Source organism: Meleagris gallopavo, chromosome 3, assembly GCF_000146605.3.
Source record: "Meleagris gallopavo isolate NT-WF06-2002-E0010 breed Aviagen turkey brand Nicholas breeding stock chromosome 3, Turkey_5.1, whole genome shotgun sequence".
Lineage (NCBI taxonomy): Eukaryota > Metazoa > Chordata > Aves > Galliformes > Phasianidae > Meleagris > Meleagris gallopavo.
This window is the reverse complement of record NC_015013.2, coordinates 80,636,918-80,651,935: the sequence shown is the minus strand read 5'-3', so window position 1 is coordinate 80,651,935 and position 15,018 is coordinate 80,636,918. Positions and strand designations below refer to the sequence as shown.

Here is a 15,018-nt window from a genome sequence, read left to right as displayed (position 1 = left end):
AGGGTTGATAACTGCAGGACAAGGAGAAATGGTTTTAAGTTGAGGGAGGGAAGATTTAGGTTGGATGTCAGGGGGAAGTTCTTTACAGAGAGAGTGGTGAGGTGCTGGAACAGGCTGACCAAAGAGGTTGTGGATGCCCTGTGCCTGGAGGTGTTCAAGGCCAGATTGGATGGGGCCCTGGGCAGCCTGGTCTAGTATTAAATGTGGAGGTTGGTGGCCCTGCATGTGGCAGGAGGGTTGGAGCTTCATGATCCTTGAGGTCCCTTCTAACCTGGGCCATTCTGTGATTCTGTGATTAGTGGAACCAGAACTGGACGCAGCACTCTATATGCCTGCCACCTGACAAGCACTCAGTAAAGTGGGCTGATCACTTCTCTGTCTCTGCTAGTTATTCCCCCACGGAGGGAGTTCAGTATCTGATTTGTCTTCATTGCTGCAGCAGAAACACTGCTCACTCATGTTTGGCTTGTTGTCCACCAGTGCTCCATGGTCCCTTAGAGCAAAGCTGATCTCCAACAGATCTGAGCTCTGTTCATGTCTTCCCAGGTGCAAGAGCTTGTTAATCATACAGTTCTTGGTTGCCCACTCTTCTAGCCTGTTGAGGTCTCTGTGTCATAGGGCTCTTATTTCTGATCTCTCCATCTCACCACTCAGTTTAGTGTCATCAGCAGACATGGTGAGGGTGCTGTCAATCCCAGCATCCAGATCATTTATGAAGATGTTGAACAGTGTGGGGCCCAGTACTGATTCCTGGCGGATCCTGCTTGTGACAGGCTCCCAGCATAAGTAAAAACACTAATTGCCACCTCTGAGTGCAGCCTATTAGCCAGTTTCACACCCCATCTTGCAGACACCCATCCAATCTGTACCTTGCCAGTTTGTCTAGGAGAGGGCTGTTGAAAATGATGTTGACTTTCTTGCTGATGTCCAGGGAAGCAGTGTCCACTGCTCACCCCATCTGGTTAGAAGATGTTATTTTGTTCCAGAAGGTGATAAGGTTAGTCAGGCATGATTTGCTTTTCATAAGTCTATGTTGGATTTTCCTGGTCGCCTGCTTCTTTTGGCTTGTAATTGTTTCTAGGAGGACTTGTTCCATTGCTTTCCCAGAGACTTAAGACTGAAGGTGTCCACTGTGATCACAAAGCACTATTTTAGCCAGTGTTATTCCATACAGTATTTCTGGATGTTCATCTTCAATGTCTTGAAGATCTTAAATCTATGATTTAAAAGACTACGTTTTAAGGTTTCTTGCAAGTGTAGCTGCTCTGTGTGTTAATGGGTGTTAATGTTGCATTCCTTTATTGTCAGATGCATGATGTTTCTCAGAATTCTGTTTTTTCAATAACAAGAAACACCTTAACCTGAGATGCCTGTCCTCCCCACCTCAATCCAAAATCTAGGCAGGGAAGCAGCCAACTCCTATAAACACAACTCATCTGTGCTTACAGCACATCTAGTACCTAGGTAGGGCACTTCTAGGAGGAGTAATACTAGCTCAGCTTTGAAATCATGTCAGCTAGAGGAGAAAGAAGCATCAATTTCTATTTTATCATGTGCTCTCTCCTCATTGCTGCACTCCTTGTAGCTGGATGCCTCACTCCTAAAAGGTGCAAGGTGTAGATCCCCATTCAGATCCAGAGAAGCTTGGCCTCCTCTTTTCTAAACAGTTTAATCAGTCAGTTACCAGATGAGAGAAGTGATACCTCTTAAACCTCCTCTAGATAAATGAACATTGTGTTCCATTCATTTATTTTCAAGGAAGGATTCTAGGCTCTGGAGGCACATGTCTATAGGTCCTGACTTGGTTGTGTTCTGAAAGGCAGTAGATTCGACTTGTGCCTAATTAATGAGGTGTAGGTGGTTCTTTCTTGGGATTGCATTCTGGAGACCGTATGTCCAATTAACTTCACAGTCTGGCCATAAATCTGCTGAGTTTGCCCTGCACAGGGTGAAATCTGAGAGGGTGGTAATATAGATTGATGAGTTTATGATTTGGAACAAGAAATGTGATTATGCTTATCTTATACAGAGAAGTACAAGTAACACTCGATCATAAACATTTCTATCTTTGTTTTCCAGCCACGCAATCAATCTGTGTGGACTCTAGCAGCAAGGGATTTTTTTTGATGATTACATACCATGTACAGTATTTTTTTTTTTTAATTTATTTTTTCCTTTTTGAATACCTCTCATTTTAATCTGCACTTTCCTTCTAGCACTGATACTCTTCACTTTTAGTAGGCTGTCATAGTAAAGTCTAAATTTCACTGTTAGATCCATGGAGGCGTTCAAGGCCGGGTTGGATGGGGCCCTGGGCAATCTGGTCAAGTGTTAGACATAGAGGTTGGCAGCCCTGCCTGCTGCAGGGTGGTTGGAACTTGATGATCCTTGAGGTCCCGTTCTATGATTCTATGATTCTGTGATTCTATGAAAGCAGATTTATAGCAATTCTTTTGCATAACTACAAATCTTTTAAAGTAGTTTAAATTATTTTGACATTGTTTGGCTGTATACATTACAATGCCACGTGATTATATACCGATTGAGATATTGGCTGAATCTTTCAAAAATCTGAGTTCTGTAAGACATCAGTATCAGTATTTCATTTTGAAGTTTCCAATGGCAAAAGCATCTGTTCGTGTTGGACAACTGTCTTTGTAGCATTTTTATTGTTTTTATTTTTTATGTTGCAGGGCAAACTACTGCTGCTATAAGTCCACCAGAGTCAACAAGCAGATGGAAGTATGTTAATTCACTCTACATAAGAATGTCTATTTATACCGCCAAAGGGACTAAAAACCTCTCTTAAAATATTACATGAATATAGGCTGAACTTTCCCCTTGGTGTTCTTGAACTGCTTATTGCAGTCTAACGTGAAGTTGGGATTGTCACAGAACTGCAGATCAGTTTATGTCATTTTAAGATGAGAGGAAATACAAGTGACAAAAATTACAATTCCAGCATTTAAAAAGCCCAAGTCTGTGTAGGTCACTACACATGGCAAGTCAGTAATTACTACAGTGAAAACACCAAGAATGGAACTTCCCTACAAGTCCATAGATTGTTGATAGCGAGCCACTTTTCAAAATGAAGAGCCTTGGTATTTATTTAGCTGGACTTCCTGCAAAGTATATGGCTGAGGAAGTTAAACAAATAATCTACAAGATGCAGCAAGTATCAAAGGGTGAATTAATCCGCTGAGGATCTAAATTCCAAGTATATTGGCATAATAAGTGCCCACATTTAATATATATTGAAAAAGAAATTTCTGGATATGAATGTCCTAATTATCTTCCTCCCTGAAGTGACCAACCATTAGACATAGTGCACAAACACATGAAACTCTGTATTAAGCTACTATCTACCACATGATATTGGTAGGAATTAGAAGAGAGAAATAAATTTTTTTGAAAAACATAGACATACATCATAGTGGATATGAAAATTAATTATATTGCAGTTCTGTGTATCAGTCTATCTTTTGTGATACCCAAGGGGCTCACTTTACTGACACATATTTACTATTTACTATTTACTATTTACTATTGACACAATATTACTATTTACTGACACATAGAGGTGCATCAACAGATCTCCTAAGACAGAGCAGAGCAAGGTTTTGCCAACAGTGTCAGGATATGACTCTTTCTTCCAGTTACTTTATTGATCCAGAGGAATTTGTCTACCAAAGCCTTTTGTCTTTCTTTTAGATTCGCAAAGTTGCTATTTCTTAATCCTGTAGTTAGGTATGTTTCAATGACAGAAAACAAGAAGCTGATTATATAAAATGCAGACTGTTTTGTTTATGGATTAATTCATTTAATATGCTCTTGGAAATTGCATGCAGGATTCTGATCTCATAGCAACGGAAACTTGGAATTGTTACCCTTTAGCCAGTGTAATTAAACTGTCATAAAGCTGGCGTGCAGAAGATGAATGATAGGGAAACCTTTTAATGTCTTTTGCGTAATGTATTTGCCCAGTGGTAACAGAACTTTAGGGTCATGTTCAGACCAGTGTACATTATGAATTGGTGTACAAATACCACACTGTTGAGGTTTCTTGATAGGCAGCCTGGCCATTTTTTTGTTTTTGTTTTTTAACGTGCTTGGTCAGGATTTTGATTATGTGCTGGCACCTTTTGCATCATCCAAATAAAGGAAAAATGACTATTGAGATAACTTGCTTGATCCAGTGAAACTGTGCTTAGGATGTCTGCTGTAAAGAGGAGATCATCAGCAACCTGGATGAAGGGATAGAGTCCACCTTCAGCAGCTTTGCTGATGATACAAAGTCAGAAGGATTGGCTGACACACCTGAAGGTTGTGTTACTGTGCAACAAGACCTGGACAGACTGGAGAGCTGGGCGAAGAAGAACCTGAAGAGGTTTAACAAGATCATGAGTAGAGTCTTGCACCTGGGGAGGTATAACTGCATGCATATGTACAGGTCAGGGGATGAGGAGAGGAGCTGTGTGGAGAAGAACCTGGATGTCCTGGTGACTGTGAGACAGCAGTGGCCAAAAAGACCAGTGGTATCCTGGGGTGCATTAAAAAGAGCGTGGCCAGCAGGTCGAGGGAGGTGATCCTGCCCCTCTACTCTGTCTTTATGAGGCCACATTTAGAATACTGTGTCCAGTTCTGTGCTCCCCAAAAAAAGACGGGGATCTCCTAGAAGGAGTCCAGCGGAGAGCTACAAAGATGACAAAGGACCTGGAGCATCTCCTGTATGAGGAAAGGCTGAGCAACCTGGGTCTGTTCAGCCTGGAGAAAAGAAGAATGACAGGGCATCTAAATGTTGGTAAATATCTATGGGGAGGTGGGAGGCAAATGGATGAGGCCAGGCTCTTCTCAGTGGTGTGTAGCGACAGGACAAGGAGTAATGGCCTAAAACTGGAACACAGGAAGTTCCATTCTAACATGTGGAAGAACTTCATTACAATAAGGGTGATGGAGCAGTGGAACAGGTTGCCCATAGAAACTGTGTGAGTCTCCTTCTGTGGAGATTTTGAAGACCTGACTGGATGCCTAACTGTGTGACCCATTGTAAGGAAACTGCTTTAATAGGAAAATTGGACTTGATGATCTCATGAGGTCCCTTCCTACCTATGATTCTGTGAGATGGAAGTGTATATGACACCTGTTTGGTCCATCAGTCTCAGGGATGGCTGGTTACCAAAGCAAGTTGAAGTAGTCTCAGGACTGCTCTCAGCAGCGATTCTGGCTCACTTATAAGCTTGCAGTGGTAATCTGGCTATGACACTTCCCACGGAAGTGTCTTCTGTGCCCAGAGCTCAGAGAGGGAAGGTGCTGATCTGCCTACTTTAACTGTCCGTGGTTCCAGGAGGCTTTCTAAAGGACAGAATCCTTGGCTGGTAGTTAAAGCAGTCTGAGGGTCCTTTTACACAGCTTAGAGGCTGGTATGGAGAGGGAGACCCTCCCTGGCAGAATAGCTGGTGTTCCTTGGAAAGGAATTGGGTCTCTTACCTGTTCCTGTAACATCATTTCTGTTTTCCTAATGATTCTAGCACTTCATTTGTTTGATTCTGTGGCACTGCAGTTCTCTAGTAGCACATGCAGTCAAAGGGCCAATTCTCCTTTCATTTACACTGAGGAATTCCTCTTAGATGTGTGAAGGTGCAGCAGATATAAAAAACGCAAAGTGCCATCACCAGTAGAAGGGAGGATTCTGAACACACATGGTGCAGGAGGTTGGGCAGGTGGAGACTGAAATAGCAGAGTAGAGCAGTTCCCACCAAGTGGCAAAGCACTGTCAGAAATCAGCCTGCTGCTCTTGGCATGGGTTATCCAGCAGGGAAAATGGATTGCATCAATGTCCCCAGTCAGGACATGAAAGTCTCAGAAGTGCTAACTAACGCATATCATGGTTGTAGATGAGGGATGAGTAAATGGCATTAATTGTTTAAGACAGCATTGTCCAGGAAAACTGGTAGAGGAACTGCACACCAGCAACACTTCCTGTTCTCTCGGTCACCCTCCAGTTCCATGGTAAAGAGGAGGAGCAGTCCATCTGGTTGCAAAAGAACCCAGGCCTGGCAGCAAAGGTGGAAAGACATCATCAAAGTGTTGCCAACACAGGATGCAGCACAGCGTTGTGCCAGTAGGGCTGCTGATAGCATGTGGCTGCTCACTTGTCATCAGTCAGAGCATGGCGTACTGGCCTGTTATCATAATGTCATGGCCTCTGCTCTTACCTTTCTGGTCAGAAGTATGTATCTGGTGTTTTGATGAACTGTCCATGCTGACAGAGAGTCACTTTTTTTTCCTAGTTGCATTTTGTTTGCTTTAAACTGTTTGTTTTATTGACCGAATTCCTGGCTAAAAATCCAATAGAAAGCAAAGGATAATTAGGAAAAATACAAAGGTGACTTCATTTTGTGATGAATGAGTTAAGAAAAGAGAAGCGGGGAGACAAAATATGCTTCTGTACAAATGCTTTGTGATGTTTTGAAATAATGTAAAAACACTTGAAAAATGAGCAGGCCTTTAGATTTTGAAACATTGTGAGTTTAGTCAATTGTATGTAAAAAGGGCTAATCTCAGTGTAAGAATTTACATGCATGCATCATTAGGCTTTATCTGATGACTGTTAGTAGGATGGTAAACATAACTATTTGAATGTAATTACGGGTATCATTAAATGAATCATAAGTAACCTCTGTATATTTGTAGTTTCAGTGTGATTAAAATAGTAGGATCGTACTCTGTTGGCACCTGTTGTTACTCAAAGTAACTACGGGAGTTTTAAGGCTGAGAGGGACTTCTTCAAGCACTGAATAATGGGCAGACCCACAATCCTTTTACTGACTGTGCTTCATCTCAAAACTGTTTTTAACCCTAGCATCCAGGAATCTTATGACTCTGATGCTTATGAACTTTCTTGTGATAGTTCATGCTGCATGTAAGCCAGTGTAACTGGGCTACTGCCAAATGAACTGATCCTGTTCCCCTAGCCATGGTTTCTCTCTGCCTCTGCTGCATCACAGCTAATGTCAACGAGGGTACAGAGTGGGTCAGAACAAGGCAAAGCTGTTCATCAGCTGTGTCACCGCATTGATCTGTTTATACTGAAATAATAATGATTTCAGGGTGAACAAATTGTACACAAACAATTGTACATTCTTATGTGTAGATGATGCTAGTGAAATTAGTGTCAGAAATTTATTTTAATGCACCAAATTTACAGAGGAAAACTCCAAAGGTCTCAGTAGAGTTAAATGGAATGTAATATGTCAGCATGTGTCTCATTTTTTTAATAATCAGAGTAAGCACAAGATGTTCTGTAACCTTGAATTTTTTTAGCTTTTCAGTCCACTAAAATGATAAACTTTCATAAAGCACCCAGGTGTTTGCAGACTGATGCCTCTTAGAAAACATGAACCCTATTTGTAAGAGTTTCATGTCAGACTGCTCATTAATGTGCTTACATCTTCTGAAAACAAGCCCCAGTATTGATGGCGGGTTCCAAATAGTAACTGTTTCTGATGCAACCAAGTTAGTGTAACACATAAGAGCAATATCTTTATTTCTAATCACACTGTGAGTTTAGGAAAAACTGTGATTACTCCCATGTGTATAAGGATTCTATTCTGGGGAATAGGCTTGAGGAATCTTGGCTGCAAATACAATGAACTGACAAGTACTTATAAACAGAGAATTACTGTGAGTATATATCTTCAGACCTGTCTCAATTACTCAGCTCCTACTGAAATTTCTAATATTATTCCTACTGAGCTTAGCAGCAGATTCCTACTGAACTTAGCCTCTGGTTCTTACACAGTGTTTTGCTAAGTTGAAGCATTTGATCAAGTAGGTCTTGATTCATAGGAAAACAAGTACGTTTAAGATTTTTTTCTTTCATAAATTCTAAACAAGTTACACTGCATTCCAGTTAGACTGGTGTCCTTCGTGAAGAAGTGTTACACACAGTATGCATGCAATTTGTAGATAGAAAGCATTCTACTAGCATCCTTTAACTTAGGGTTCATAAAGCAAGGTGATGTGGTTTCTGCTGTCCTCACACTGACACAATGCTGATGTGGTTCAGACTATGAAAAATAAGTTAAAAACCAACTATTTCACTTTATGATTTTTAATGGGACAATTGCAGCAGCTACTAACACAGATAATAGCAATGAATATTTTAGTTCATTCACAGCTGCTAGTCTTGTGTTCATCAGTGCTTTTTTGTACTGTCTTTCCACTTCTTGTACGTGCTCCTCCTTTGTAGTGAGCGTTGTCATCCTTTACAGTGAATCACAGAATGGATTGGGTTGGAAGGAACCTTAAAACCCATCCAGTTTCACCACCCCTGCCTTGAGCAGGGTTGCCACCCATCAGATCAAGTTGACTGGGGCCCTTGTTAGCCTGATCTTGAACACCTCCAGGAATAGGATATCTAGAACTTCTCTGGGCATCCTGTTCCACTGCCTTACCACCCTGAGTGAAGAATTTCCTCCTATCATCTAACCTATCTTCTGTCATTTTTAGTTTAAAACCATTCTCCCTTGTCCAGTCACTATGTGCCCATGTAGAAAGTCACTCTCCCTCATGTTTATAAGCTTTCTTTAAGTACTGGAAGGCCGCAGTGAGATCTCCTCAGTGACTTCTCTTTTACATGCTGAAAAAGCCCAGCTTTGTCGGCCTTTCCTTGTAGGAGGAGTGCTCCAGACTTCTGATCATCTTCGTGGCCCTCTGAACCTATTCCAACGGCTTCATATCTTTCTTGTGTTGGGAGTTCCAGACCAGAATGCCAGTACTCCAAACGGGACCTCATGAGGGCAGAGTGGACTTGCCACTCCTTAGGCTGGAGCTAAACATTGTCCTTGGAGATTCTAAATGAGGGGAAGGACAGACAAGATGAATGAGCTACTTGAAAAACTTTGTAGCTTATTTACAAGACTAACTGAAAACCAAAACCAACTGAACTTAAAAGTGCAGTCTCCCTGAATATCTCTTATTCCAAACAAAAATAGTCCTCTACTTTGGAATCAGATTCAGAGTGGGATCTCATGTTCACATATCCTTGTGAGTGTCTAAAATATGTAGCGCGTGTTTCAAATACTTGCCTTTCCATTTTCTCCCTAGCAGTAGTTTTGTGGAGCTGTTTGAATAGCTTACATTTTAATCCGCAGGTATTTAAAGGAAGGAGGAAAAGTGGTCCAAAAAAAAAAACCCAAACCAAACAGCTCATTAGTTTTACATAATAGCAAAATAAGTAGGTCAGTATCCTGTACATTATTTTACTAATAGAATAGTCTAATTGGTCTGAAGTTAATGTTTGTATGGTGCTTTGAAGATGTAATTTGTTGTACTGAACTAATATAGTGTTCATACACTTCACACTTAGCTATACTCCCAAGAAAATTATTAACCTAGAATGAAATCCTTGAGGTTTCTGATGCACGGTGAAAAATAGAAGAGATGGATTTTATTGACCAAGTGTCTCTGTACCTCTAAACTAGAAAATGGCAAAGAAGTGGCTACATTTGAAGAATGACTTTCTTCCTGCTGAAGTAGGTAACTGAAAATATCATTTGTGTCTGATTGTCAACTATAATGGAAGTTTACAGTGGCTGGGCCTGGTCGGGACATTTACCTTGCAGATAATTAAAGTTAGTGTGAAAAAAACCCTGGACCAAACTGCAGTTTTTCTCCAATGTTGTCTGACTCCGGAATGTGTCAGAATTCCAGGCTGGTTGACTAACATGATTGACGGAACATAGCTTGAAGAGACTGTGTATACCATGATTCCAAGTGTGTTTTACATGATGACTGAAAAATCTTGATGTTTATCTTTGCCCTCAAAGTCTGTGTTTTCCTTTCTGTCAACACCTGGCAGGCTAAGTTGCTAGAGCAAGCCCATTTAGGCCTGTTGCTATATCAGTCTGTCCTGGCTTCCCTCCAGAGTCTTCATAGAGTTCACAGAATCATTAAGGTAGGAAAAAATCCCAAAGATCATAAAGTCCAACCATCAATCCATCTCCAGCATGCCTACAGCACAAAGCGATGTAGGACAGGTGTTGCTAGCAATTGGAATCTTTGCCACAGAAGGAGAAGCTTATCTTCCCAGTCTCTTGTGTCTGTAAGCAGTGTGGGCGGTTGTCTTGCAAACACTTGCATGTTCTGCGGCAAACATGAAGCAAACAGACATTCTTGGATCTACAGCAGACATAAAACCCTCTCCAACTTACCCCATGCCCACTCAGTTGAGTGCATGACTTCTATCTCAAATCTTCCCAGCCCTACAGAGGCAGTTGTCATCAGCTGGTGGTCAGTGGAATCCACATTTATCCATATTTGGAGGACCTTAACCTTCAACATAAACAACCTTTTTCTTCCCAGTACTTCATTACATGTCCCAGTCTGGCTCTTTGGAAAATCTTTCAGATTTTTGCTAGTGTAAGATTGTGCTGTGGTCCTACAAATCTTCCTTTCTCTCCTAGAAGTGATCTCCTGGAAGGTCCAGCACAAGGCTGGGCTTCTAAGATACTCTCTTCATATTTTTCCAGATGTTTCCTGACTAAACTCTGCTTTCTGTTTTTTTGCTGAGTCACACGGGTAGCTAGCTCTCATTTCCAGCTTTTCAAGAAAGCCTCATCTCTATTGGAGTAGGAACTGGCTGATACTGTTATCTATGCACAGACAAAATTCCCTGACTACAATGACCAAAATGGGATGAGTGCAGGGATTGCTAACAGAATTTGCAATCCAACATCTCTGCCATCTTATTCTTCTCCTGACTGACTGATCATCACTGCTGGTCCTTCTACCCTCCACTTAGTCTCCACTTAGTTCAGTGTCCCATTTTCACAAATCAGATCCTTGTATATTAGGAGAACCACAGCTTGAATCTTCTGACATAAATAAGTTATATATAATTAGAACAACTGGGAAGGATAAGCAAGGATACTTACCTTATTCCATAACCTTCCATCTTTCTCATTCCTCTGCTTCCCAAACACTTGTGGCTACTTGTATAGCTTTGATGTAGAGATGATCTGCTTCTAGTAATAGTAGTAATTGGTTAGTTACTATACTGTTCTTATTTTCTGTTTGATGAGATCTTCTAGTGGCATGTCATGGTAGGGCATGTCCACTTGCTGTCACCTGTCACAAACTGTCCTATCCAGGGTTAAAACCATATGCAAGACAGTAATATGCATTCCTTGCATAAACTTTAATATGTCCAGTGGTATATGCCTACGCTCAAAATAGTTGGTATCTGAAAAAATAGGAATGAAAAAGTGTGCCTTTCACAAGGAAACTCTTTTAATTGTCCTTGTTTTCGCAGAAAACATAATTCTGCTTCTCCAGGCCCTTAGAAAGCTGTCATTACATACATGAACTTACAAGCAGCTTTGGGATTCCTGAGTTACTGAATTTAGATTTCTCCTTGGATTTCCTGACAGCCTTTTAGATTTTCTCAGATGAGCTTTTAAACATTTTCAAGACTTAAAGACTGGCTCACAATGAGAAACAAATTCCACAGTTCACATGCTAAGCATCCGCCAACTCCATATTCACATTTTTCTGCAGTGTTTTATGTAATCTCCTGACTAAGTGTTGATCATTGTTCCTCCTTCCACCCTCTGCATGGTGTAGTGTCCCACGTGCTCCTGGAATGTTGTGTGGCGACTGATACAAAGGCTTCTATTGTATGAAGCTGGGGAAACTAGCATCTCTTGCTAGACAGTATGTTGCTGAGAGGTTATTAAGATAGCTTGAAACATCTACTAAAGGGAAAAAATGAGCAGAGGATTCATGACTGAAATGAATTTCCAAAGAGACATTATTTATATTTATTATACTCTTAAGGATTGAACTATGTCTGAAACATTAAGACCGAAGCAATTATTGGCATCTGGCTACTTTTGCAAAGTTATGGCTAGTTATTTTCTAAAATACGGAAGAAAAACTAATACAGTTATTATCTGAGTGGAGAGGGACAATGCATAGTGAAATGAAATTACAATGTGTGGGAGGATCACAGCTCTGCAGATGGGCCCACACTGTTCTGCTTCGTGCTAATAGGAAGCTACAGCCCCTTTACTGTCCCACTGTCAGGAGATCTGCTCTTGTTTAGGCACAGGACCCATGGGATTTAAGTGTAGCTATGACATGGAGAATGGAGCAGGTCTTACAGATCAGAATTCAGAAATGAGCATGATCACACACACTTCCCAGCTGGGGGAATTTCTGCGAGGTTAACTCTGTGCTTTGGTAGGCTACTACTGTGTTTTGGTAGGTCACTGCTGCTTTCTGCAAAACAGGGTGATGCAAGTTCCTGGCCGCACCCACATACTGAAAATCCAGTAAAACTTTTCCTCTGTGTTGAAACATCAACGTGGAGAACCTTTCCAGGCCCAGGAGGGTGGGGTGTGGGGCTGCACTGCGTGCCGCAGGTAGGCCGAGATCACTGAATTCTTTTACGGTACGCTGTTCTCCCCTCCCACAAGTACAAACTAACCCAGATTACACTGTTGCTTTGATCTTCCTCATTCTTTCTTATGCACGTTGAGTAGATTAAGTGTGACTTTAACAAAGAAAAAAAGAAATGGCAATCCATGCCTTTTGTATAAATGTGCAAATTTATACAAGACAATTCTAGAACAATGCCTTCCAACATAACCAGAAGCTGATTGCTCTCCCTGTGACACATTTACCATTTTCATCACACAGTGTGAAATTACTTCTCTTTACAGCTGTTTCATGTGGTTGAACTACAACTGAAATGGAGCATTGAAGAGTGTATATGAAACTAAGTAAAATGCCCGTATACTCCTGTGACTGCGGTCAAGAATGTGGAACCCCATTGCTTTTAGTATTAAGTATTTTTTTTATTTTTAAAGTGGTTGACTACATTAAAGGCAGTGAAAGAAGTGGATCTACTTTATGCCCATGTGAGATTGCTTGGGATGCTTGAAATAAATATATTCCTAATGAGATATATTTGTAATATATTGTGATATATTGTAATCTTTTTAATTGGAATTGTTCAGAATATTATACTGCATATTATGTGCATTCCACTCCTGATGCCAACAGGAGGTTAATGCTTGCATAGAGGTGACAATCTACAGAATATAGGAGATCATGAAGTCCCAATTCTCTCAGTGCAAGGTGAAAACTGAAGTACTCCTGGTATGATGTAGCAAGATCTTACGCAGCTTGACTTGTTTGTCCACAAGCAGATGTATCAGGAGGTTGGTGTGGCTGAAAAGGGGCTGTTCCTGCTGTAGCAAAAAGGTAGAAAAGAGGAGGTGGAAGCAGGGATAGGCAGCAGTGGAATAATTTTGAAATGCTACCTTCGTATATAGGGCAGCATTAGGAAATTCAAAGCTTAAATGAAAGTTGAGACTTGCATAGGCTAGGGTAACAACTTCTACCACTTTCTGTATCAATCAGAAAAGGCTGAGCAAAGAAAATGTAGCTGAACGAAGCAGGTGATGCAGTGACAACAGACACCTGAAAATGAAGCATTCTATGGTCTCTCTGCCTTCCTTATCAACATATTATCTCATTCTTCTGTGCTTAGGGAAATTGTTCAGAGAATGATTAGCAATAGCTGATGGCTGAGTAAGGGATTTCCTGCAAGAGTTTCATCAGAAAGCTCCATGGGACCAGACAGAATGCATCCAAGGTCCTGAGGAAAGTGGTTGCAAGGCCTCTCTAACTTGGAAAGATTATGGTGAACATAGCAGTTTCCTAATGTCTGGAATAGGCAAATGTTCCTTCCTCACAAATGCCAAAAGATAACCTGGGGAGCTTTGAAATCATCATCATCACATTGGTCCCTAAGGAACTTAGAGTAGTCCTAATGGAGTATATAAATGAGAAGAAGCTGACTGGGAACAAACAGTTTGGTTTTTCTAAGGGTAAATCATGCCTGAGCAGCCAGGTTGCTTTCTGCAATAAAATGACTGGATCTGTGGATGAGGGGGAGCAGTAGATGTCATTTACCTCAACTTTAGCAAGGCTTTTGACACTGTGTCTCCAACAGTATTTTTTGTATCAAATTTAGGACATTATGGTCTATACACTGAAATTGTTTAACATCTCTCAATTAGCTGGAGGAGGTGACAAAGTCCAGTTTCATTAGGTTTCACACGCCACCAAATTGGAGGGAACAGCCAATACACTCACAGGCAGGGCTGCCATGCAGAGGAAGCTGACTTGGCTGGAGGGTTGGACTGACAGGAACCTTAAGGAGCTCAGCAAGGACAAATGCAAAGTTTCCTGCAGCTAGGAAGGCAGAACTCTAGACTGAGACAGGCTGGTGCTGACTGATTTTATAGAGAAGTACCCTGGGAAATCTGGCAGACAGCACTGCCTATGACACAGAATGGGGCCTGGCAGCAGAGGAGGCTCACAGAACCCTTGACTGTGTTAGCAAGGCACTGCCAGGAGATTGAAAAAGGGATTTTCCTCCTGGTCATCGCTTACTAGACCACATCTAGCCACTGTGCACTTTTAAGCAGCCCCATTCAGAAAAGGCATGGGAAACTGTAGCATTTTCTGCTGAGGATTGTGAGGAGGAGGTAAGGGAAGTGGATTTATTCAGCCTATTGAAGTCACTTTACATGTACTTGGTGGCTGTCTGCTGAGACCTGTAGGAGAGTCTTTGAGAAAATGAATCAAGCCTCTACACAGTGGTATCTGGTGTAAGTGCAAGTAACAGAGGGATAAATTGAAACAAGAAAGTTTCAGACTGGGTATGAGGAAAAGAAAACATGGGAAAAGCATAATATTGGGATTAGGTAAAATGGTTTAAGTACCCTGCTCCAACAGACCACAAATCCTGAATAGTCAGACACCATTTCCTGTGCTCTTGGATCCAGCCACTTCATGTAGAAACCTAAGAACCTTTACCCACCACAGTGATTTTCCATTGGCTAGCAATGAAACCTGTGATTTTGCCCAAATTCTTAATTATAACTGGCATATTTTTCCTGCAAAACACAGCTATAATCTGAGTTAGTGCAAGCTTAAGCTTGT

General features: G+C 41.2%; 1 protein-coding gene across 1 annotated transcript in view; it reads right to left on the bottom strand.

Annotated features, from left to right (window-relative positions):
* MAL2 (mal, T cell differentiation protein 2) overlaps positions 1 to 8,797 on the bottom strand; it is a 21,978-nt gene extending 13,181 nt beyond the window's left edge. Inside the window, exon 1 of the mRNA XM_031552973.1 lies at positions 8,639 to 8,797. Within this exon, the coding sequence (XP_031408833.1) occupies positions 8,639 to 8,797 (159 nt within the window). The remainder of the gene's footprint in view (positions 1 to 8,638) is intronic.
* Positions 8,798 to 15,018: the final 6,221 nt, after the last annotated feature.